General features: G+C 32.3%; 1 protein-coding gene across 1 annotated transcript in view; it reads right to left on the bottom strand.

The window, feature by feature from the left end:
• The window catches only part of LOC145265420 (OTU domain-containing protein 5-B-like), a 74954-nt gene that overhangs the window by 11020 nt on the left and 38601 nt on the right, over positions 1-25333 (bottom strand). The window contains exons 5-9 of the mRNA XM_080121249.1: positions 22498-22646; positions 20243-20305; positions 10642-10773; positions 8711-8963; positions 1421-1573 (exon numbers count right to left, since the gene is read on the bottom strand). Coding sequence (XP_079977375.1) covers positions 1421-1573; positions 8711-8963; positions 10642-10773; positions 20243-20305; positions 22498-22646 — 750 coding nt within the window. The remainder of the gene's footprint in view (positions 1-1420; positions 1574-8710; positions 8964-10641; positions 10774-20242; positions 20306-22497; positions 22647-25333) is intronic.

Genomic DNA, 25333 nt, shown 5'->3' with positions numbered 1-25333 from the left:
ACTCAAACACTAGAATGACCCAGAAATAGGGCTCATTATGCTATAAATTTGTGAAACTGATCTCCCACTTTAAATTCTAAAAGAATTGCTTTTTTCTGATATGTTTTTTATGGTGTTCACATGTAATCGTCTAAAAAAGTAGAAGAATTTGATTTGGAGATTATTTAATTTACATTCATCTACAATAATAAGTAATAGCAAAAGAATCTTTCATATTTACATGAAAATATTAGTAATTCATAAAAATATCAGTAATTCATTTTTAATTGATAAAATGCATGTTAAATTTTTTTCAAATAGTTTTTTTTAAATATGCACTTACATAAAAATGTTGGTAGCCAAATTTTCAGTTTTTCATATAGTTTTTGTATTTCTGTCTTATTAGTGGAAGGAAAATGAACCAAACTGCCAAAACGGCTTTAGTAACTAAGAATCTTTTTTATATTTGATTTTATCGTCTATCTCCACCCCTATCCACCCTTTATCAACCTTCCATCCAAGGCCAAGTATCCTATCGTGTAATGTGCGGAAAAATTTATAAATCAGTACCAGACCATAAAAACATATGGCAGTACACAAAAGTCACATTCCACAAAGCAATCTAGTCAAAGATACTTCTTTGATTTAAGACCTAAGTTTGTAGCATTGAAGATCAGAAACTGGCCTTCCAAGTCATCTACAAATTTATGCAAGGAAAGACAGTAATGGTATCGACAAAGAGATGCCATTCATTTGTCAAGATGAGAAATCTTGATATGTGCGTATGTGAGCCCCATTCCAAATATTGAACATATTAAGTAGAATATTACATTTATTTCCAGAATTCAATTTTAATATTTGAAATGCTAAATATTGTTTTTGAAAATTTTGAACAGTATTCTATTAATATATGAGAGCTCTAATTGATAGAACTAATTATCAATTGAGCTTATATTTATCTCCAGTGTTTAGATATTTCATACGTATGAAATAATGTCTACATTTATTTTTTTAAAAAGTATATGTCTATAAATAGATGTGTCTCATACAGGATAATTAAAAAATTATTATAGTTTATCAATTGGAATTTTTCCTAATATGTGTGTGTGTGCGTGGTGATATATTCGTCCATTTCTTGCGTTGGGCAGTGTGAAATTTGCCATCAACAAAAATGTAAAGCTCTTTATGTAAACAAGTGGAACACTTTCAGCAATTGATAGTGTTTATAATCATAGATTTCACTAGCAACAAGCGACTCATAGTCCAATAGATGATAGTGTTGACTATACTAAATGGTTGATTATCAATCTTGGTTTGAAACACTTGCCAGTCTAGCCACACTGAAGAGATGTGATACAATGAAACAATGTCTGTAGATTATATATAATAAGAGATAATCCCCAAAGATGAGAAAAATAATCCAACACGTGTTCATACTTACCAAACATAGTTGGAGGTAAACGGTTCATGATAGACGCTGTTTCATCAAATCCCCCAGTTGCAACAACGTCAGATGACATACAACTTCCACCAGTTCCAGCAGCAACAGCTCCAAGCAGAGGTTCATTTCCGAGTTGAGGCGATTTTGGACTTCCTGAAATAAAATAAATCAATTATCAAACAAAGTTTTCACCTCACTTTAAAATTGACAACATTGTTATAATTGAATCAGACGATCTCCAAAATCAAACCTTAATTTATTTTTTTTTATTTTTTTTATTATTTTTTTTAATTTATTCGAATCTGTAAAAAAAGTGATTGCACACTTGGCTGTGAATAAACATATTCAAAAATCGTCTTCAATTTCAACATAACTCATTTTTGGGTTATAAAATTTGAATGAAAACAAAATTTTACCTTTTCTCATTATAAAAGCTTAATTTGTTCAGTTTTTTTTTTTTCAGATCACTTCGAGTTATGTCACTATTTTCTGTGAAAAATGATTTTTATTATTTTTGATGCTGGCTTTTTCAACTTAATGTGCATAGTTCTGTTTGTCTATGAATATAAATACCGTCTTAAAAAGGGGGGGCGGTCACTGATCAATATGTTTGGATTAATACAAGGTTTTATGCTGAATTCTAGGAAAAAAAATCCAAGTTGAAAACTTTAATGGATTAAATTTTTGCTCTATTTTCAAATTGTGTTTCTGTTTTACATGGTACAAATCTGAGTTAATTTTACTGCTTTAATATAAAAAAAAAATTATATACAATGAATCAAAGTACAAAAATTCAATGTTCATAAAAACAATGTTTGATTTAATTATTATTGCTTTCATTATAATTTTCATTTATCACAAAATGACATGATACATTTGTAAGGATTTTTCATTTGTTTGAAGTGTGCATTTTCTTATGCCTTGTATACATGAGGTGGCACTTTTTCAAGTTTCCAACAAACTTTGAATGCTTATAATTCAGTGGGTAACTGTTACGAAAATAAATTTTTTTTTTTTTTTTTTTTTTTACACAAGAATCACCACTTATCAAGATCACTCGAAGATAAGGGTTAATGGGTATACATTAGTCAATGTGATTATAGCGTAGTAAACATAAGTAGTGGGAATTTTGTAAATTGGATTATTTAGGGGGACGGTTAATCAATAACTTGTTTACGTTGGACTTGAAGACAATCAGTTTGTAGTCAGCTGGAAAGCAGGCAACTGGAAGAGAGTTCCACAAAAAGAAGCTTTGTTCGTGGAATCTACGTTTAGGTTTTGGCACGGATGAAGAGTGTGGAAAATTATTGATAGTGTTTTTCGTGAAAGTTTGGCGAGGGGGGGGCATAGATTGGAGCTCAGATGAGCACTTACCATGAAAATAGCAATAAAGCAGAGACAGGTTTACAAAGTCTCTTCTGTGAGAAAGAGGTTGCAGAGAAGAGAAAAGGGCATCCCCACTGAGCTACGAAGTCTGGCAACAGTACTCCATCGTTGGCCGTACCTCGCTTTTATGTAGATAGAGAATTGCATGAGGAGTGAGATATCTACTGGATCGATAGAAGGACCCCATCATTTTTCCAGCGACCTTGGCAATGGATATGTGTTCCATTCCAGGTCAGGAGTAAAGGTCAAGCCCAGAAGCTTGTCAAAACATGAAGTCTCCCCAAGACGAGAACCATTCATTTCAATTGCTGCCAGATTGGCATCAGAGCGTAGATGATGGAGAGATAGAAGCTTGATTTTAGATGTATTAAAAGTAATCAGCCACCTCTTTCCCCATTGTACCACATGCTCAAGATCAGAGGAGAGAGAATCAGAGAGAACTTGGTGATTTACGGTCTTTGATGTGCTACCATAGATTGTAGTGTTGTCAGCATAAATGTCTACGAATGATGTAAGGATGTGATTTGGAAGATCATTAATGTAGATCAGGAAGAGAGTTGGGTTCAGGATGGACCCTTGAGGGACTCCAGCATTAATACTGAGAGTTTATGATTTCTGCCCATCAACTACTACTCTTATGAACCTATCAGAAAGAAATGATTTAATAATTGAGAAGACATTTCCAGCTATACCATAGCTGGAGATTTTGTGAAGTAGATCTTTATGCCATACCTTATGAAAGGCCTTTGATATGTCAAGAGCAATTGCCCTAGAGAGGAAGCTTCCGTCGAGAGATTCGTTAATCCTATGAGATATGACTGTAAGCACGTCTGCTGTAGATCTAGCACAACAGAAACCATATTGTATATCACTAAGAAGGTTATTTTTGTAAAGATGGTTGACTACTTCTCTATTTAACACAGATTCCAGCAGTTTACTCATGATGCACAAGAGACTTATTGGTCTGTATTGAGAGGGAAATGAACGATCACCTGAATTGTTAATTCTTGAGATTTTCCAAAATGTTGGGAAACATTTTTCATTAAGACAACGCTTAAATAACTTTGTAAGTATGGGCGCTAGTTCTGGTTGAAGCTTTTTGAGCACTATAATTGGAATGGCGTCAGGGCCAGTTGCTTTACTGGAATCCAAGTTTTTGATGAGCTTGGCAACATCACGTACAGATATTTGTATATCACATAGCGTGTTTTAAGATAGACGGGGAAATACAGGGGGTTGGTGACCTTGGTCGCAAAGAGTAGAATTAGCTGCAAAGATCTTGGCAAAGAGATTGACTTTGTCTGATGCTGACGAGATTATCTCAGCTCCATTGATGATAGTTGGGATAGAGCACATACTTCTGTTCAGGATTCTGTTTGCTATTTACCAAAACTGATAGGACCCTAGCCGCTGCTCAGCTACTTTGGACTTGACAGACTGAGCATACAACTATCTCGCGTTCTTTATTAATTTTTGAGATATAAAAATAATTATAATATACGTAGATTCTATTAAATGTTTGATATTTTTTTTAGATTTATATCAAAAGTAACATTGAAATCATCTTTATAAAAAAAAATCCCATTGTCTTTGTTGCGTCCATTCTTAGATTCATGGCGTACAAAACCTTTCTATTGAGTGTATCTTATAAATGTACGAAATGATTTTCGTGCATTTATAAGCTACAATCAACATCCAAATGAATGCTTTGACGATAATTACGGTTTTCAAAAGGCAAACAATTAAAAGATACATCTGCCTTACTTAGAAATTGATAGGTTTATTTATGTTGTCTTTTATTTATATATAAAAAAAGAACACTAATACTTTTGCTGATGAGGAGACTTTGTTTTAAAAAAAAAATATGTAAAAATTATTGTCCGTGGCTTAATGTCTACCACAATAAAAACATCGTTTCCGAAACGATCGTACAAATTATTGACTTTATTGTTGTTCCTTCTTATGAAACAGATTTTTAATTTTAATTTTAAATTATCAATCACATTACTAAATATATATATATATATATATATATATATATTTTTTTTTTTTTTACAAAGGCATCACCACATTATCAAGGCCCAGAGGCCACTCAAGGATAAGTGTTAAAGAGTGTACAGTAGAAGTTGGTCAATATAGTAATCATTAGTAATGAAAATTTGGTAAATTTAATAACTTATATGGAACGGCTCATCAAGAACTTATTTACTTTAGACTTGAACACAACCATATTGTAGTCAGCCGGAAAGCAGGAAAACGGAAGACAATTCCACAGGCGTGCAGTTCTAAGAAAGAAGCTTTGTTCATGGAATCTATGTTTAGGTTTAGGCACAGATAAAGAGTGGGGGAAATTATTGATAGTGTTTACAGCTAGACGAGTGTTTCTTGTGAAAGTTTGGCGAGGGGGGACCATAGATTGAAGCTCAGTTGAACACTTTCCATGAAAATAACGATACATCAGAGACAAACTCGCAACATCTCTTCTGTGAGATAGAGGTTGTAAGGAGGAGAAAAGGACATCTCCTACGAGGCTACGAAGTCTATTTTGAACTCTATCAAGGCAGGACAAGTTCTTTCTAGCAGCTCCTGCCCAGATGTGGCAACAGTATTCCATCCTTGGACGTACCTGGCTCTTATATAGATAGAGAATAGCATCAGCAGTGAGATATCTACTGGATCGATAGAAAGATCCCACCATTTTTCCAGCGGCCTTGGCAACAGATTTGATATACGTGTTCCATTTAAGATCAGGAGTAATGGTCAAGCCCAGAAGCTTGTCAAAACTTGAGGCCTCCTGAAGACGAGAGCCATTCATTTCAATTGATGACAAATGTGGATTAAAATGTTGATGATGTAAAGAGAGAAGCTTGGTTTTAGATGCATTAAAAGTAACCAGCCACTCCTTTCCCCATTGTACTACATGCTCAAGATCAGAGGAGAGAGAATTGGAGAGTACTTGCTCGTTTACTGTCTTAGATGTGGTACCATAAATGGTAGTGTCGTCAGCATAAATGTCTACAAATGATGTAAGGATATGATTTGGAAGATCATTAATGTAGATCAGGAAAAGAGTTGGGCCCAGGATGGATCCCTGAGGGACACCGGCATTAATACTGAGAGCTTCTGATTTTTGCCCCTCAACTACTACTCTTATGAACCTATCAGAAAGAAATGATTTAATAATTGAGAAGACTTTTCCAGCTATACCATAGCTAGCGATCTTATGAAGTAAACCTTTATGCCATACCCTATCAAAGGCTTTAGATATGTCAAGAGCAATTGCCCTAGAAAGATTGCCACCGTCGAGAGATTTGCTAATCCTATGCGATATAACTGTAAGGACATCTGCTGTAGATCTAGCAGAACGGAAACCATATTGAGTGTCACTAAGAAGGTTATTTTTGTTGAGATGTTTGATTACTTCTGTATTTAACACAGATTCTAGCAACTTACTCATGACGCACAGGAGACTTATTGGCCTGTACTGAGAGGGGGATGAGCGATCACCTGAATTCTTAAATACAGGGCATACTGATGAGATTTTCCAGGGAGATGGGAAACTATTCTCCTTAAGACAACGTTTAAACAGTTTTGTAAGTATGGGCGCTAGTTCAGGTTGAAGTTTTTTGAGTACTATAATTGGGATACCATCAGGGCCAGTTGCTTTACTGGAATCAAGGTTTTTGATTAGCTTGGCAACATCACGTACAGATATACGTATATCACATAGCGTGTTTTCTGATACAGGAGGAAATATTGGGGGTTGGCGGTCTTGGTCGCAAAGGGTAGAATTAGCTGCAAAGTTCTTGACAAAGAGTTTGGCTTTGTCTGATGCTGACGAGATTACCTCAGGTCCATTGATAATAGTTGGGATGGAGCACACGCTTCTGTTCAGGATTCTGTTTGCTATTTGCCAAAACTGGTGGGAACCAAGCCGCTGCTCAGCTACTTTGGACTTAACAGATTGAGCATACAACTCTCTTGCGTTCCTTATTACTTTCTTACAATGGTTGCTGGCAGTCCTGAAAACGGCTTTAGTTTCCATACATCTATTACGTTTGAAGCAGTGGAAAAAGTGATTTCTGTGCGCAATGGCAGCAGCACATTCTGGAGAGAACCATGGCTGGCTGTTAGGTTTTTGCTGAAATTTTTTAGAGGGTATGAAATGGTCAATACCTACAATTAACCATTCAGTTAGGTCTAATACTATAGAGGACACATCCTTTTTAAACATGGAATGCAGAGGTAGATCAGATATAAATGTACGGAAGCTATCCCAGTCAGCCTTAGTGTATCGATATACTGTACGATGAAGTGGTACGTCTGGGGACTTATTACATTTCATTTTTATCTTAATTGATACAACAGAGTGGTCGGAAGATCCAAGAGGCGACAGAACAGAAACTGAACATAGTTCAGGGCAAGTTGTGAGAAAAAGGTCTAGTAGGCTCGCATACTGGCCGTCATTATCGGGCACACGGGTAGGTTCCTGAACAATCTGAGTGAGGTCATAGGCAATGGAGAAATCATGACAGAACCTCCCCTCATCATCGGTCTTGTTTGAGTGGGTCAACCATTCGACGTTGTGAACATTGAAGTCTCCACATACGTGAATGTTAGCTGACGGATAAGTAGAAAGGACTTGGTCAATTTTCTCAGATATGCTTTGAAAGATAGTAACTCCGCTGTTGTGGGGGCGATAGAGAGTAAATATAAATGCAGTAGTGTGAGCTAAAGCAACCCGGAAGCACATATAGGGTAAGTTAGGATCTTCCCTGGAGATGTCCCTCCCACATGGAAAGCTATCTTTAATATAGGCACATATTCCATGCCCATGGCGATCTTGGGGGTCAGATTTAGAAGTTAAGTTAGAGTATCCTGTAATTGCAAACTCATCTAGGGAAATAGCCTGTCCAATGCCAGTTTCACTTAAAAATAAAAGGTCTGGTTTAGTCTCCTGTAATTGGGTTTCAACCTCTGGAAGGTTAGAACGTAGACCCCTGATGTTGGAGAAGGAGACATGGTAGTAGGGGTCTACGTTGGAAGTTGGAGAACCGGGTTTAATTGTGTATTTTTTCTTGAAACTTGTCATGATGAAATATATATATATATATATATATATATATATATATATATAGAGAGAGAGAGAGAGAGAGAGAGAGAGAGCGAGCGAGCGAATGCTGGTTTAGATAGTTGTTGCGGTAAGAGGGGTTGGGTGCTTTATGCGAATGTATGTATTCTATGAAGAAATAATAAAACTCCAAAGATTTTTTTTTTTTTTTTTTTTAATTCTTATTCACTCGAAACAAGGCATATTGCTACTTGAATGTAACGGGCGACTATTTGGGACCATGTTTACAGGGACATGATGTAGAGAGTTGAGCAGCGAGATGTCTGTTCACATTACATTTAAATTTCTGCATACTAATTAGTCAGGGAAGCAGAAGACAAAGAATTCCTAAGTGTAGCAGTTTGTGGGAAGAAATTATTAGAATAGGATGCTTTCTGGCATCTAGGGACATCAACAGTGAAGGAGAGGGATTTTGCTGCTTAGGTTAATCGGTGATATTAACATTTACTCTATATTTACATTTATTCAAGTGTTACAAATTTATCAGAGCAACATTCCATAATTGTACTTGTAAAACAGGCGTAGGGATGGAACACTGGTGATGGGACAGAGGTTAGAGCTTGGTTGATAGTGGATGACCTATTAGATTTATGAACGCTGTTATTGAAAAGAGAAGATGAAAACTGAGTGCCACATCATCCTTACAACTATGATCAACTAATTTTACTGACAAAGCAGATGCGAATCGAGAAGGATGCACTGCAGAGATCACGATTCTACTTTTGTTATTTGACTGATTGTGATTCAAAGCTGATCTATAAGAAATATTTTACCTGAATGCAAAGTCAAATCCGTTGGTCGATTTGGACTGCAATGCTGTGGCTGCGGTTGGGATTGTTGCAATGGTTGTGACTGCAGCTGTTCCATACAATTTTCAGCAGAATGTGGACTGCTTTGTGCTGAATTGGGAGCACTCCGATGACGAGGCGAACGGCCGAGGCGGCCACACTCAGGGGAGGCAACTGTTTCGGGTCCAAGCAAAGCATATTCACTTGATGAGCTACAAGTTGCACTAGCAGAACGTGCCTAAAACAAGAGAAAACATGTTAGTATAGCATTGTTGATTTTGAATTGTAAAAACTTGTGATACTCAATATTTAAATTTATAGATATTGTTAGATTCAAATATGAAAACCCAGTGACAAGTTTCTTGACATCCTTGTTGATTTTGAATTGTAAAAACTTGTGATACTCAATATTTAAATTTATAGATATTGTTAGATTCAAATATGAAAACCCAGTGACAAGTTTCTTGACATCCTTGTTGATTTTGAATTGTAAAAACTTGTGATACTCAATATTTAAATTTATAGATATTGTTAGATTCAAATATGAAAACCCAGTGACAAGTTTCTTGACATCCTTGTTGATTTTGAATTGTAAAAACTTGTGATACTCAATATTTAAATTTATAGATATTGTTAGATTCAAATATGAAAACCCAGTGACAAGTTTCTTGACATCCTTGTTGATTTTGAATTGTAAAAACTTGTGATACTCAATATTTAAATTTATAGATATTGTTAGATTCAAATATGAAAACCCAGTGACAAGTTTCTTGACATCCTTGTTGATTTTGAATTGTAAAAACCTGAGATTCTCAATATTTAAATTTATAGATATTGTTAGATTCAAATATGAAAACCCAGTGACAAGTTTCTTGACATCCTTGTTGATTTTGAATTGTAAAAACCTGAGATTCTCAATATTTAAATTTATAGATATTGTTAGATTCAAATATGAAAACCCAGTGACAAGTTTCTTGACATCCTTGTTGATTTTGAATTGTAAAAACCTGAGATTCTCAATATTTAAATTTATAGATATTGTTAGATTCAAATATGAAAACCCAGTGACAAGTTTCTTGACATCCTTGTTGATTAAAAGTAATATTACCCATGAGCACTTGCATTTCAGTTTTAAATTTTGGCTCCAAACTTCAGTTATCTGGCGAGTACCTGTGTGTCAACGTAATTGTGCTGTACATAAGCTGGCAGTGGCAGGGTTCATTGTTTGAGTGAAATCTTTGATTTTTTTAAGTATTAAGAGCCAAGCCTATGTAAACACGTGAGAGAGTGAAGAGAGGAGGATGTGAAAGAGCGGCCAGAAATATTGAATCCTATATTTATGAGCAGAGACAGGAACTCAAATACAATAATGCCCTTGTCATACAGAAGAACAATTTTGACTTCGGAAATTGCACCCTCCTCAAGACTGAATCCTCTTTTCCATGTTGCAAATTCATCAAAAGCACTTCTCTCATCACCATCTAACATGAACTCTTATTCCTTTAACAAAAATCTGGCAAAGTTTTCACTTAAACGCTGCATTATATCTTTTCACTGGATTATCAACCCCAACCAAGTACTAATTATTTTTATTGCTATTTATCCTTTTTTCTCAAATTAAGTTTTTTTTGCATGTGAAGCATATTTAAAAATTAGTTATGTACACGCCAAAAAGCATCCTATTTCATGTCATCTTTATTGTTTTCTTCTTCTCAATAATTTTAAATCTTCACCTTTTCCAAAGACATTCGTCGATACAAACATAACCGGTCAAATCTGTTTTTCATTTCTTTGTCAATTTGACTCTGTCTTCATGACTTTATGATATGTGTATTTTCTCTCACACACACGCAATATTTTAGATCAAAAAGTTAAAAATTGCTTAAAATAAAAAACTTCCAAGATAAAATTCTTACTGGGCCTTGAATTTTAGCTCTCTTTTCATTATCGCGAAGCCACTGAAGGTAAGATTCTCGCGCCACTTGTTCTTCGATTGTTTCTTGCGTCAATTCCCAGTCAGTTTCTCGCAATTTATCCTCAAGCATAGCCTGCAGAAAAAGAGAGAAATAGGATTATAAATATTAGACAAAAAACATCACAGCAAATCCAGATGCACAGTTTATCAAATTGATTACGACAAGCTCATTCTAGTATTAAATACTACATTACTTTCATATCTGTAGTTCTCTCATTAATGTGACTTAAACATTTTTCTATTATTTGTTGAAATGAAAACTGCAATGCATTTTGTTAAACAACTATATTTATCTTGTGAATAGCTAGAAAAGAAAAGAAAAAAAAGTATTACTTTATGACCCTTCAAAATTTAAAGGAATTTAGACATATTTAAACTATTGAATAGAAATTTTGACTTCAATATTCTTAGCAAATCCTTTGTATTAAAACAGAAAATTATTTAAGTTATGTACATCTAATAATTTTATATTACCTTAATTAGTTTCATAACAATCATTAATGACCAAACAATAACATAATTAAATTCGAATACATGAGACAAACAAAATGAAACTACGAGGTGCCTTCAATAAGTTTCAGTACTTTTTTGTACAGGCATTTAAAACAGTTGTAGACTCTTGAAAATTCAGTATTGTTATTGCTATACATCTTATGTTTCAGACTGCATTTGCACCATCTTACATGAATCGAGCATCAGTTTTTGAGTGGCATAAGAGATTCAAGGAAAGCAGGGAGTCTGTGAGGGATGATGACAGGTGTGGGTGGAGTAAGGAAGTTAGAACACCAGAGTTGATTGGCCAAATAAAGAATTTCATGGATAAAGAACGTTGTGTGTCTATAGAGACAATAAGTCCACAGTTTGATGTCAGTGTGGGAACTGTACATGCAATTATTTGCAAGAAACTGAAGATGCAAAAGATTTGCGCAAAGTTTGTCTCAAGGCTGCTCAAAGAAGATTACAGATTATTTAACCAAGATGGCCATCAAGACAGTTCCTCACCCTCCCTATAGTCCAAACCTTGCTCCCTGTGACTTTTGGTTATTCCATAAGTTCAAGGAAAACCTTAGAGGCTTTCGTTATGAGACAATCGAGTAGATGAAAGAGGCATTGATGAGGGTCATTGACACGCTCACACAAGAGGACTTCCATAGAGCCTTCCAGAAGTTGTTGGAATGGTACAACAAGTGTATTGCAGCCAGAGGAGATTACTTCGAAGGAGACTAGAGTTTCATATGTGTATTATCAAAAAAAGTGTCCATGCGAAAAAAGTCCGAAAACTTATTGAAGGCACTTTGTACATTAACAATTAGCTTTATAACAATTAATGATCAAACAATAACATAATTCCAATACATAAAACTACCAAACAAAGTGAAATTGTATTAAGATGAAACTGATAATTATTTGAAACTTTACTTTTCAAATTTTACATAAATTTGAATTAGAAAAACAATTGCCTTTAAAATAAAAATTAAATCTTTGCACAATCAATAAATATATAACAAAAAATGAAGATCATTTGTTAGAATTAAAAAATAAGCTGCTGAATCCAAAGCGCATGTGCCTCCTTTGGTAAACTAGAAAAGCGGCCCTGGATAAGAACTGATATCTGGCTAAACACAAAAAGCCATTGTCCGCCCAGCCTTGCTGTACTCAGCAGAGACCTACACTCTGTATAAATAACACATGATAACAGACTAGAAGCCATCCAGCAGAGAAACCTGAAAAGGATCATTGAGATCAAATGGAGTGACTACGTATCAAATGTGGAAGTTCTCAGGAGGACAAACCTAGACAGCATGGAAGCTACCTTTGCTGCTAGCAACTACGATGGACTGGGCACATTGCCAGAATGGATGGCAACCGAATCCCAAAGATGATCTTCTTTGGGAAACTGGAACCTGTACAGTGGAAGGTCAGAAGCTTCGCTACAAATATGTAACAAAACGGCACTCGAAGGCGATGAACATCAATGTCGAGAGTTGGGAGGAAGAAGCGAAAGAAAGGAGTAGCTGGCGGAACAGTCTCCACAAAGGGAAGGAAAAAATAGAAAGATTGGAGAAGCCTTAGAGCTGAAACACTATCGACAAAACAACCCCAGCACCCACATATGCAGTGCCTGTTTCACTCAGAAAGAGGACTATGCCAACACCAAGGGATAAAGCAATTTGACTAGTGTTTCCCAGAAATGAGGACCCCCACCCCCCACACACTTGCTTCTAGTTTTGAACATTTCCTTTTTATTTTCAAGTGTCCATATATTTCAAATCATAAATAAATGTTATGGTTTCTTTATGGATATTAAGTGTCAATATAGACCCCACATTACTCTTGTGCTTGACATTTGATTAAAATGAAATGTATTCACCAAGTAAACCTGTGATACTACCCCCCCCCTAAAGTGTTAGGAATTAAAAAAGGAAAAAAAGAGGAAATAAGTTTATCAGCAGAATAAAGATATAGGAAGTTAGATTAGTAGAAAGACAATGGAGAGAAAGTTGTTCACCAAGAGAACTAAAATAGGATTGTTAATTAAATATCACATAGAATTGGGACAAACGACCAGAAAATAGAGGTCAATATCGTTAGTTTATGGAGTGGTAATTAATTTTGCAACTGTTTACGATAATTAAGGACAGTTTATGGACAGTCTTGGGTTTGTCACAGTTGGTGGCTTAGAGGTCTCCTGAGAGAGATTAGAGAAATTTGATTCAGTCGGGCGAGAAGAAAATTGCTGGCAACCAATACAAGCATACAGCTAGTGATGAACAAAGTTTGTGGTTCCAGATTTTTATGTTACATGATGGTATCACACACACACACAGAGTGTAACTGATTTACATCTAGCAATCTTGTTTTACCATAGCATAATCACAAAAGTGATCATTGATTTACAACAATTGAATTCCTACACATAAAGTATTAATGTTGAGAAGGATGTAAGTGTACTAAGTTCATTGGAGCACATTATATTGAAGTTCTTGTAAAACAAGAAGATGCAACATTGCAGTAATGGAAGCTGTAGCCACTAAATTTTTGAATACTGGATTTATTTGTTCGAAAATTCGAAGTAATATTTCTCTCCATTTTTGATAGAACAGGTACTTTAGCATCTATTATTGTTATTATTGTTATGCTAAGGCCGAGTTAATCAACGTTTGTTTCTTCAAGGCTTTTTTTAAAAATATATTTTGATCACAAAATATGTGCTAAAATATTTAGTTTTCAAATAGATTTATATTTGAAAAAAAAAAAAAAAAAAAAAAAAAGAAACTGTCCATTCTAATAGCAATACACACGGACAATAAAACGCTTTGGATAATCACGGATTTCAAGGGGGTTCTGCTAAAATCATCATATTCTAAAAACCAAAGCACCTTAAGTCCTCAAAATACAACCGTTTTGTTAAAAAATGAATATACTTTCAAATGAATTAATAAATAATAATTGATATTATATATTTTAAGAGTTTTAAGCAAATAAAGTGATAAAATGTTATAAAAAGACAAATTTTGTAAATATGTTTGTAAACGTGTGTGCACTTTTATCCATTACATTAGTTTTTAACGTGAATTAAACAGTGTTTTTGTTTAAAAAAAAAAAAAAAAAAAAATGTGAAATTATTTTTTTGCTTCACGTGTTTGAGCAGTACTTCCTCCCACCCCAATATATTTTTTGGTCTTTTTTAAAAATTTTTTTCAGCAGATTATAACTGAATGGAGAATAATCTATTCAATTATATATATAAAGAAAATGAAAAAAATACAAAATCAATATTTAAATATTTGTAGGAGGTGTTCAGTTTCTAGTTAAGTTCCTATTTACTTGTCTCCCCACGAGGACAGACACAAGGTCAATTTTTAATGCGAGGAAAATCCAGCTTCCCAATCTGGATAGAAACAAACATAGAAATTGTCTCAGTCATGAAGGATTTCTCCTTCACTAATAGGGGACAAAAAAGGTGAAGTGTAGTATCACGTGAATACTACACTGTGATCTTGGCCCGAAGTCCAGGTAGAGAAATAAAAACGTGTTAAACTGGAAAGTTTAACGAAATATGTCACTCAGACAAGAAATGTAATCTATATATATAAAAGCGAAAATGTATGTATGTATGGATGTCTGCTAAAAACTTTTGACAGACGTGACGAAAATTCACAAACTCGGTATTACATCGAAGCTCCATCCTTTGCTCGAAAAATTAGCCAAAAACGTTAACTTTTTCACTCCGAAATCGACAATTTTTGACAGGGGGGGGGGGTCAACAAAAACGGTCCTTTCGTGACAATGACCGATTCTACGCATGCGTCAGATGACGTCGTGGCCTGATTTACTTTAAATAGTTGAAAAACCGGAGAAATTTCATATACGTCGCGTTAGCTCAGTTGGTTAACGCCTTGGTTCATTATCTAAACGTTTTGGGTTCGAATCGTGGTGTGAGATGTCTTTTTTTTTTTTTTTTTTATGATTTTTTAAATTTAAATATTGAACCAGTGTTATTTAAGCCATTTTTCACGTAATGTTTGTTTTTCTGCTTTTTTTTTTTTTTTTTTTTAATTCGCTTATTCATAGCGACACCCAAAAATACCAGGGTTACCCACCGATTTTTTAAATTTTAATATCGAAACAGGCTTATTTAAGCCATTTTTCACATGTTCGTTTTTCTGTTTTCATCGTTCGTTTGCCTTATGTTAGTTTTTTTTTGTGTGTGTTTTTTTTTTATTGTTTGATCGCCGCATAGCGGGGAAAACAGAAACTGGCTTCCGCAACTTGACGTTGTCGCACCTACTAATTTCGGTTTATAAATGTCAACTTAACACACTTATCAATTCATCTGTTCCCGTGGTCGAGATGGTTGGGTCACAAGGGTTTTTATTCCATTTCCTTTCCACCTCCACGTCAAACGTTCGGGGTTCAAGCCTACCTTTATACTAAAACTATTTTTTTTCTTTTACACCTCCAAACTACCGGCCAACGTTTTTTTTTTTAACAGGGTTGTTTTAATCCCCCCCCCCCCCAACACACACCTCCAAACACCCGGGCAACGCCGGGTACCTCTGCTAGTCTATATATAGAAAAGCGAAAATGTATGTATGTTTGTGTGCCTACTGAAAACTTCCGACAGACACTACGAAAATTCACAAACTCGATATCATATTGAAGCCCCATCCTTCGCTCAAAAAATATCGAAAAATTGGCCAAAAACGTTCATTTTTTCACCCCGAAATCGACAATTTTTGACAGGAGAGGGTCAACAAAAACGGTCTTCTCACAGTTCTACGCATGCGCTAGATGACGTCATGACCTGATTTACTTTAAATAGTTGAAAAACTGAACAAATTTCATGTACGTCGCGTTAGGTTAGTCGATTAGCACGTTGGTTCATTATCTAAACGTTTTGGGTTCGAATCATGGTGCGAGATGTCTTCTTTTTTTAATTTTTTTTTTATTTTTTAAATTTAAATATTAAACCAGTGTTATTTAAGCCATTTTTCACGTAACATTCGTTTTTCTGTTTTTTTTGTTTTTTTACTTCGCTTATCCACTCCCGACCACACACCCAAAACACCCGGGTACCCACCGATTTTTTTAATTTTAATATCGAAACAGGCTTATTTAAGCCATTTTTCACGTGTTCGTTTTTCTGTTTTCATCGTTTGTTTGCCTTACGTTAGTTGAAAATAAAAACCAAATTTATCAAAAATTTGTGAACGATTTGTTAGCTTTAGCAAAAAGTGTTTTTTGATAAGTATTTTTTGCCCACTTATTCAATTAAGTTTTCCAAACGTCACATTTTCTGTTAGTGATGTCACTTGTTTTAAATGAAATTTATTTTTGTTTGTCGTAATTCTTAAGTTACGCACCCCTCATTTACATAAGTTTACATATTTAAAAGTAATTTGATGTCCAAAATCTAACGTATAACATTTTCAAAGGCCAATAATTATGACCCACTAACCGTAAATATGGGGTTCAAACGCTTTCTTAAAAAAAAAAAAAAAAAAAACTCCCTTAATCCTACCTCTGACCCTAGGTATGAGTGGTAAGCCTCCTCCTCCTAAAACCTTCTTTAGCTCTAACAAAGCTCCTCACCAAACAAAGTTCCTTGGTAAGCTACACATAAGTGTCTAAAAAAAACAACTTCCTTAAAGAAAAGTGCATGATTTATATCCCATAAAAAATAAATTGGTTAACTGTCCTAAAACGCTAGAATGGTCTCAAAATGGTGAATTATTTTACATTAACTTTACGTGAAACTAATCCTCACTCTAAATTCTAAAATTGTTTTTTTGTTTTGTTTTTATCTTCAGGATGTTCACACATAATTTCCCTTAGTGCTATCATTAACCCAAGGTCAGTAGCAACCTCCCCACCCTCTCATAATTGCATAAAGACCCTCTTAAAATCACACAATCGTCTTTATGAGAAAAAAAAAAAAGGTGCACAGGATTTATCTCCGATAGAAAAAAAAAAAAAAAGGTTAACTGCCCTAAAACGCTAGAATGGCTCAAAATGGGGGATCATTTTATATTCAATTCTAAAATAATACTTGTTTATCTTCCATTAAAGTTTTTAAAGGTGTTGCCTACAAAGGTAAAATCGCATATTTTGGAGAGGTGGTCATGGGGTGGCGGGGGGGGGTGTTAACGGAAGGTATTAATCTACAATAATACCAAAAAAATATTGCAATATATTCATTTTTAAACAGTCCTAGATTTCGATTTCAGTTATTTGTACATATATTGCGTCACAATTCAGCTTGGAGTTCTTTAACTTCTTTTCTTTTAATGAATACATGGCGTTTTTAAGGAATTGCAGTATATTTATGTGCATTTACTGCAGCTTATTTGGAAACCATTTATTTCTGGAGATTTTCAGTAGCATATTCTAATTCCTAGCACAAAAATACACTTATATAGTAAATTTCATTATTTAATCCTCTGTTTTAACAAAGATATAGCATTTTCACTGAAAAAGTAGTGCAAAAAATGTGACAAAACGCATATGGTCCTGAAGATGGTAAAATATCCAAACGTGTGAGGCAAAAAAATAGTCATAACTTAATTTTAATTGGATTTAAAAAATTTAAAAAGATTCTTTCTTAGCTCATCAAGCTCTTTCTATAGATACCAATATTGAAATATTTTAAGCCATTTCAATTTTTTCATGTGTATTGCTAATTCTAATTGGCCACCTGATCATCTAAGTTTCTGTCCATCACTCTCACTTCTGCTACTCTGCTTATTAGCAGTTAAAAGTAATAAAATTATAAAACTCAAGATTGAAATAATTCAATATGGACAGAAGGAAATATAATCACAAGTAGTAATGCTGTTTAATCCATAACTGGATACAGAGATAATGAGCAAAAAGAAACTAATTTTGAACTCATTTCTTTCTTTTTATTCAATTTTCCCCTCAAACAAGGCACAGAGCCACTTTGAAGTAGGGGGCTATTATCGGGGATATAAGTTGAAGGGGTATTATGAAGGGAGATGAGTAGCAAGATGTCTGTTCACATTACACTTGAACATGTCAGTACAGTTGGGAAAGCAGAATCCCGAAAGGAAGTTCCAAAGTCTAGCAGTTCTGGGGAAGAAACTAATTAGAGTTGAAGGCTTTCTTACATCTAGTGATCTCTACTGAGAAGGGGTGGGATTTAGCTGCTTGTCGGGTTTGTTGGGGGGTATCCACGTCAAGGATGCACAACTGGCTTAAGAAATTACATTTTTTTAGTAAAAAGAATATATATATATATATATATATATATACATACAAAGTGCTGAACATTGAATGATCTTACTACAGCAATATTCTGTGCATGACAAAGTGTACCTACTAATTATCTAAAAAGTCTCGTCTCTAGCATGAAAGACAGAATTTGTGAAGTTTTAATAAGTGGTGCTACACATGATTAGAGTAAAATATTTGTGAATAATTTTGTTTCAGAAACATTTACTAATATGCTTCTGCAGTTTTGTCCATTTATTTAAAGTTTTTAATGGTTGCACATTCTAAATTTTATGATATTTTATACTTACCAACTTGAATAATCAAACCTTGTTTTAACGTTTTATAGCTTTTGTAGTTCAAAATAGAAACATTGACTTTTAGTTTGTTTCTAAAGATAAGACCAGCACTATATATATATATATATATATATATACACACATAAAAAGAATCAATGTTTGTGCATCAAAGAAATTGATATGTTAAAAGTTACATCTATATATATATAAAAGCGAAAATGTTTGTGTGTGTGTGTGTTTTCGTGTATGTCCAAGAAAAGCTTTTTTCCAAGAAGCGATCGGTCGCCTCACAACTTCTTAAAACTTTTTATATCGCGCCTAAATGATAATATTTACAAGTTAATAACCGGGGTCACCTGTCTATTTAAGTTGCCCGACTTTCAAAAGATAAATATTCAACAATTTATTATTTTCCAACTGTGTGTCAAGGCTTAGTTTTTTTTTTTTTTTAAACAACCAACGATTTTTGTTTTCATTTACCCAAAAACACACCCACGTACAAACACCCAGGCAACGCTGGGTACCCCCCCCCCCCCCGCTAGTCTTATATAAACAGAGATTTTGTCTGGCATCTGTCAGTCAATTTTTTTTTTAAACGTAATACATTGCGGAATTTGTTTAATTTTAATTTTCAGTTCTGACAGCTACCCACTGTAAGTGTGCTTTCACATGAAATTTTTTTTTTTGTGGCAAGAGTTGCACAATCTCCAACCACACCTTTCCTGAGTTAACGTCGTTAAATACCAGTGGCAAGTGGAGGTTCAGGATGACTGGAAACAATGCAGAGATAAGTGGAGAGCACATACAGCGCCTAGAATTCTGAAAGGGCCACCCGTCTGGTACTGGTCAAGGTCATTGTTGCTTAACTTCAGTGATCTTACTAGAACCTGTGTGTCAACGTGATTATACCATATATATATACACACACATATATACATATACATGCACTAAACAGGTAAAAATTATGTTGACATAAAATGCTTTATACCAAATTGATGGTTAAATTTTTGCATTAAATCTCAGCTGTGTATCGAACAGATACCATAATACTTAATTTGCTGCACATTATCATAAAGATTCATATAAAATTTCAGCCAGATTAACCCAGTAATTTCTGACAAAAACACAGTAAGACATTTTTTTCTTAGACTTCTAGATAAGCATTTTCCAGAAAAGCACAGACTGCACAAGATCTTTAATAGGAATACTGTGAAAGTAAGTTACTCGACAGCACCATCGATCAAGTCTATAATATCTAAGGAACCAGGAAAGATAGTTAACGCAGACTGCTCTTGCAAGGCCAAAAATAAGTGCCCAATGGATAGCAATTGTAAAGCTAAACCCCTTGTTTACAAAGCTACACTAACGAACCAAACGACAAGCACACCGGAAAAATATATAAGTATGACACAACGCAAATTTAAACAAAGATACTATGATTACAGAGAACAGGATAGAAATATTATGTATACAAGAAGGAATGATGTACATAAAAAAAGCTGCACATACCTTTTCAATATGGAAATCTTCGGACTGATTTACAGCATCTCTCATCAGATTTTTTTCAGCCAACTAAAATGTTAAGATATTAATTAGAGAAGGTCATATATCTATACATACATTCATACATATACACACACACACACAGTCAAATTTAAAGCAATTATAAAACTCCTTTTGAATTAACTAGAAAGCTTGCAAACACAGATAGCTCAATATTTAGAGATAGAGCTGACAATTTAATTTTCAAATCATGCTCCAAGTAACAAACATATGCAAAAATATTACAGTTGTTTACAACTGTTGCAATATTTCCAGTTATACAATGCAGCATAAATTTTTCAAACATTGAATCGCATCAGAATGTCATTTCATATGTTCCAGAACCCCCCCCCCAAAAAAAAAAAAAACAAATCACAAAAACAGATCCATTGTCAAATAATCTAGTACGAAAATCAATTAAAATGCATATTTTGAAACCCGGGGTGTGGTAAAGGTGAGAGACTAGATAATTAGGGAATTCATAATTAAACAAAAAAAAACAAAAAAACATAATTCATAATTAAAAAAAAACAAAAAAACATAATTCATAATTAAAAAAAAACAAAAAAAACATAATTCATAATTAAAAAAAAAAACATAATTTATAATTAAAAAAAAAAACATAATTTATAATTAAAAAAAAAAACATAATTTATAATTAAAAAAAAAAACAATTTATAATTAAAAAAAAAACAATTTATAATTAAAAAAAAACAAAAAAAACAATTCATAATTAAAAAAAAAACAAAAAAAACATAATTCATAATTAAAAAACAAAAAAAAAACATAATTCATAATCAAAAAAAAACACAAAAAACACACCAGTCGTTCAAAAGGGATGACACTTACTTATCAAATCAGTTTTTTCTCTTAAGGATTTTTCTTTACTGCGATCCTTTAAACAATTTGTTAAAAAAAAAAAAACTAAAAAAATAAGGGTGTTTTGTTGATTTGTTCAAAAAATTCCCACTAAACCAAGTGTCATAAGTTCTTAAAATTTTATTCAGTAAATTTCATTAAAAAAATCAAACAGATTTTATGGCAAACAGTTCAAACATTGTGTTATTTTTACACTGATACAGTTTGTCCGAGAGCAATTCCCAAAGTAATGCTTCCTATTTTTTTTTATTCTGCTTAAATAGATCAGAGGGGATTGTAAATTGCATTGTTATGATGACTGAACTTATGTATTCATAACCTAAAAGTTTCATCTCTCTGTTACAGATATTGATGGTGTGAGACTCTAAGAAAGCAACCCCTGTCAAGGATGTGCATCAGAAACAGAGACACAGCATTGAATTCATGGCAAAAGTGCAGCAAGAATGATGGTGGTTATGCAGAAAAATAAATTCTACACCATAAAAGAATTTAATAGTACCACTTCGGTTTAATAGTACCATTCCGGTTGCCCATAAATCAAATTTTTTTTTTGTTCATATTTAAAACTTAAATGTATTTGTGAAAATATTCACTTTAATATATAAATCTATGAAAAACAAAATTCATGTTTTTTTTTTCAAATCTAGTGTATGAATATTTTTCATTTTTCTTTTGAAAATAAACGAAATTAATATACATTTTCTAAGAAAAATTTTGGCAAATCTATTAAATAGTTGAAAAAATTTCTAAGAAACTGCAAACCGAGTTGGGACTTGGGTATTATTGCTAAAGTGGACATGGAAGGAGAGAAAAAAATGTTGATGTAAAAACTGGAAGAAGAGGAGACAAAAAGAATAAAACAAAATGGCAAAATTTTTAATTTTTGAGATGAGGGCTGATTGTTTATATTGTTTTGATCAGACTATTGTTCTCATCTTGAGTGTTATTTGTGCAACGGTTTTTTTCACACATACGAAAGCATGGCGAAAAAAAACCTCCAAGAATACAAAACCATCTACGGAGCCAGTAACTTTTCTCCTTTCTTTTCCAAGATGACGACCAGCATGCCTGATGAAGGTCAGAGGCTACACTGACCAAAATGCTGCACAAATAACACTGAAGATAAGGACAATAGTCTGATCAAAACAATAAAAATTACAAAGTGTTTACAATTTTGTAAAAAAGTGAATATAGGTGTAAAAGAAAAAAAAAGAAAAACTAGAATTTATCAAAAGTTAAAACAGAATTGTGGAAACTTTAATAATGAAAATATTTCCAAAATGAGAAACTAAATTTTATTTTTTATACAAAATAAAAAAAATTTGTAATTTGTTCATACTTACACCAGGTTGAAGACCAGGCAATCCAAGACCGACACCTATTGTGGCTTTGAAAGGATCCACAACCGAATTATAATGTACATTCCTGTGATAACTAATTCGAATTGGCTCATTGTCTGTTTTGTATGTACTATGAAAAGTATTGATTGGATCTGAAAAGATAAAGAAAATTTTAAAAATAAACAAATAAATTTGTGATTATAACATGAATTTTTATGCTTATAGATTTATTATGCAATTATTATATTACGATTAATTTCAAAGCGAAAAGACAAACACACAAATTTGTCCTGATTACAAAATGAAGGGGTCTCACATCTATACAAATAAGTGCATTTTTTATCTAACAAGAGAATGGTTACTTTTTGTGATGATATCCATTTTGAATTGATTAAACAGTGCCTTCCAGTGAATTCACTGTATCCTGAATAAAGAGCAACAAAACACAAATGTCCATTGCCATAACAATTCAACCAGTGAATATTATATATAAACAGATGTGGATAACAAGTTTTGCATCATTCCAAACTAGATTTTGAGTTGACCACAATGCCGATTCTTTTAGAACCAAAGCGAATCTGGATTAAAAAAAAAATAATCACAAGAAAATCTTTATGTAAAAACACTATATTCATTGCAAATGTTTCGGTATATTACATAACTTCTATGGATATGTCAAAAAAAAAAGAAAAAAGGAAAGCATTACACCTGAATAATGAGAGAGAACTGACAAAGAGAAGAATAAAGGAAAAAAGAAACAGAGTTTATTTCTGGTGACATTCCAGAAAGTTGGTTGGTTGTTTTACCAACCCATTTTGGGTCATTTTATACTCACATTTTATAAAAGTTGAACAAAAAGTAAAAAACAATTTTAACAAGTTTATATATTTTATAATATTATATATTTATTTAATAATATTATATATATATATATATATATATATATATATATATATATATATATATTTAATAATATATATATAAATATATATATATTTAATAATATTTTTTTGATATTTATATATTTAACAATATTTTTTTGATATTTATATATTTAACATTTATATATTTAACAATATTTTTTTGATATTTATATATTTAACATTTATTCAACAATATTTTTTTGATATTTATATATTTAACATTTATTTAACAATATTGGTTTAATATTTATATATTTAACATTTATTTAACAATATTTTTTTATATTTAACATTTATTTAACAATATTTTTTATATTTATATATTTAACATTTATTTAACAATATTTTTTATATTTATATATTTAACATTTATTTAACAATATTTTTTTATATTTATATATTTAACAATATTTCTTTTATATTTATATATTTAACATTTATTTAACAATATTTCTTTTATATTTATATATTTAACATTTATTTAACAATATTTCTTTTATATTTATATATTTAACATTTATTTAACAATATTTTTTTATATTTATATATTTAACATTTATTTAACAATATTTTTTTATATTTATATATTTAACATTTATTTAACAATATTTTTTTATATTTATATATTTAACATTTATTTAACAATATTTTTTTATATTTATATATTTAACATTTATTTAACAATATTTATTTATATTTATATATTTAACATTTATTTAACAATATTTTTTTATATTTATATATTTAACATTTATTTAACAATATTTTTTTATATTTATATATTTAACATTTATTTAACAATGTTTTTTAATATTTATATATTTAACATTTATTTAACAATATTTTTTAATATTTATATATTTAACATTTATTTAACAATATTTTTTTAATATTTATATATTTAACATTTATTTAACAATATTTTTTTATATTTATATATTTAACATTTATTTAACAATATTTTTTTAATATTTATATATTTAACATATTGGTTGATAAGACATAGAACCTAAACAACCAAATTGTTTATAAAATATGCATCGATTGAAAATTTACAATTTTTAAAAAAGTATGAGTTTTAAAATATATGAATCTGTTAAATATATGAATATTTAATATGTTAATGGTTAAATATATAAACATTAAAAAAATATTGTTAAATAAATAAATGTTCAACTTATTCAAAACCATATGAATAACTTTAAGAAAAGCAAATTTTTTTCAATTCCACAAAAAAAAAAACTTATGAGAATCAGTTTAAAGAAATACAAATCTGTAATAAGACCTTATATAAAGTATTGCATTCTAATATGTGCTTTGAAATAGAAATTGGTATCTAACAGTCAAACATACAAACAAGCTGTGTGTGCATGGTCCCCCTTCTAGTTCTGCATGTGAGATGACGCCACAAAAAATAGTGAAGAAATGATGAATGTGAGACGTGTGAAGGGCCAACGTTGCCTTCACATTTTCACCAAGTTTCAGAAAAATCTAATGGATGGGGCAAAAGTTATGGAGTGTAAAGTGTCATTTTTTTGCAATTTTGGGACATTTGAGCTCCTGGAAATGCCAAATCCCAGTGAAAATGGACAAATGGTGCAGTTTCACGCCATAAGACATGTATACTTGAATTCAGCACCATGGAAAACCACTATATAGACATACATATCAAATTCTTGAGTGATATGAAAAAAGAGCTCCAAAAAGGCATGTTTTTTAGCTCTAAAAGTCCCAGAGGGATACAAACCAGAATTTTGCCAGGGTCACCCATACTGAATTTATATTAACGATGGCCTTCACACTTTGGCCAAGTTTCAGAAAAATTTAGTGGATGGATCAAACGCTATGGGGGGGGGGGAGTGTAATTTTGGCCATTTTAAGGCATTTTTGACCTCTTGAGCCCCTGGGGATGCCAA

This window comes from Euprymna scolopes, chromosome 40 (genome assembly GCF_053919585.1).
Source record: "Euprymna scolopes isolate OS-2025 chromosome 40, ASM5391958v1, whole genome shotgun sequence".
Lineage (NCBI taxonomy): Eukaryota > Metazoa > Mollusca > Cephalopoda > Sepiida > Sepiolidae > Euprymna > Euprymna scolopes.
The sequence above is the reverse complement of the archived record's forward strand: the minus strand, read 5'-3'. Positions and strand labels throughout refer to the sequence as shown.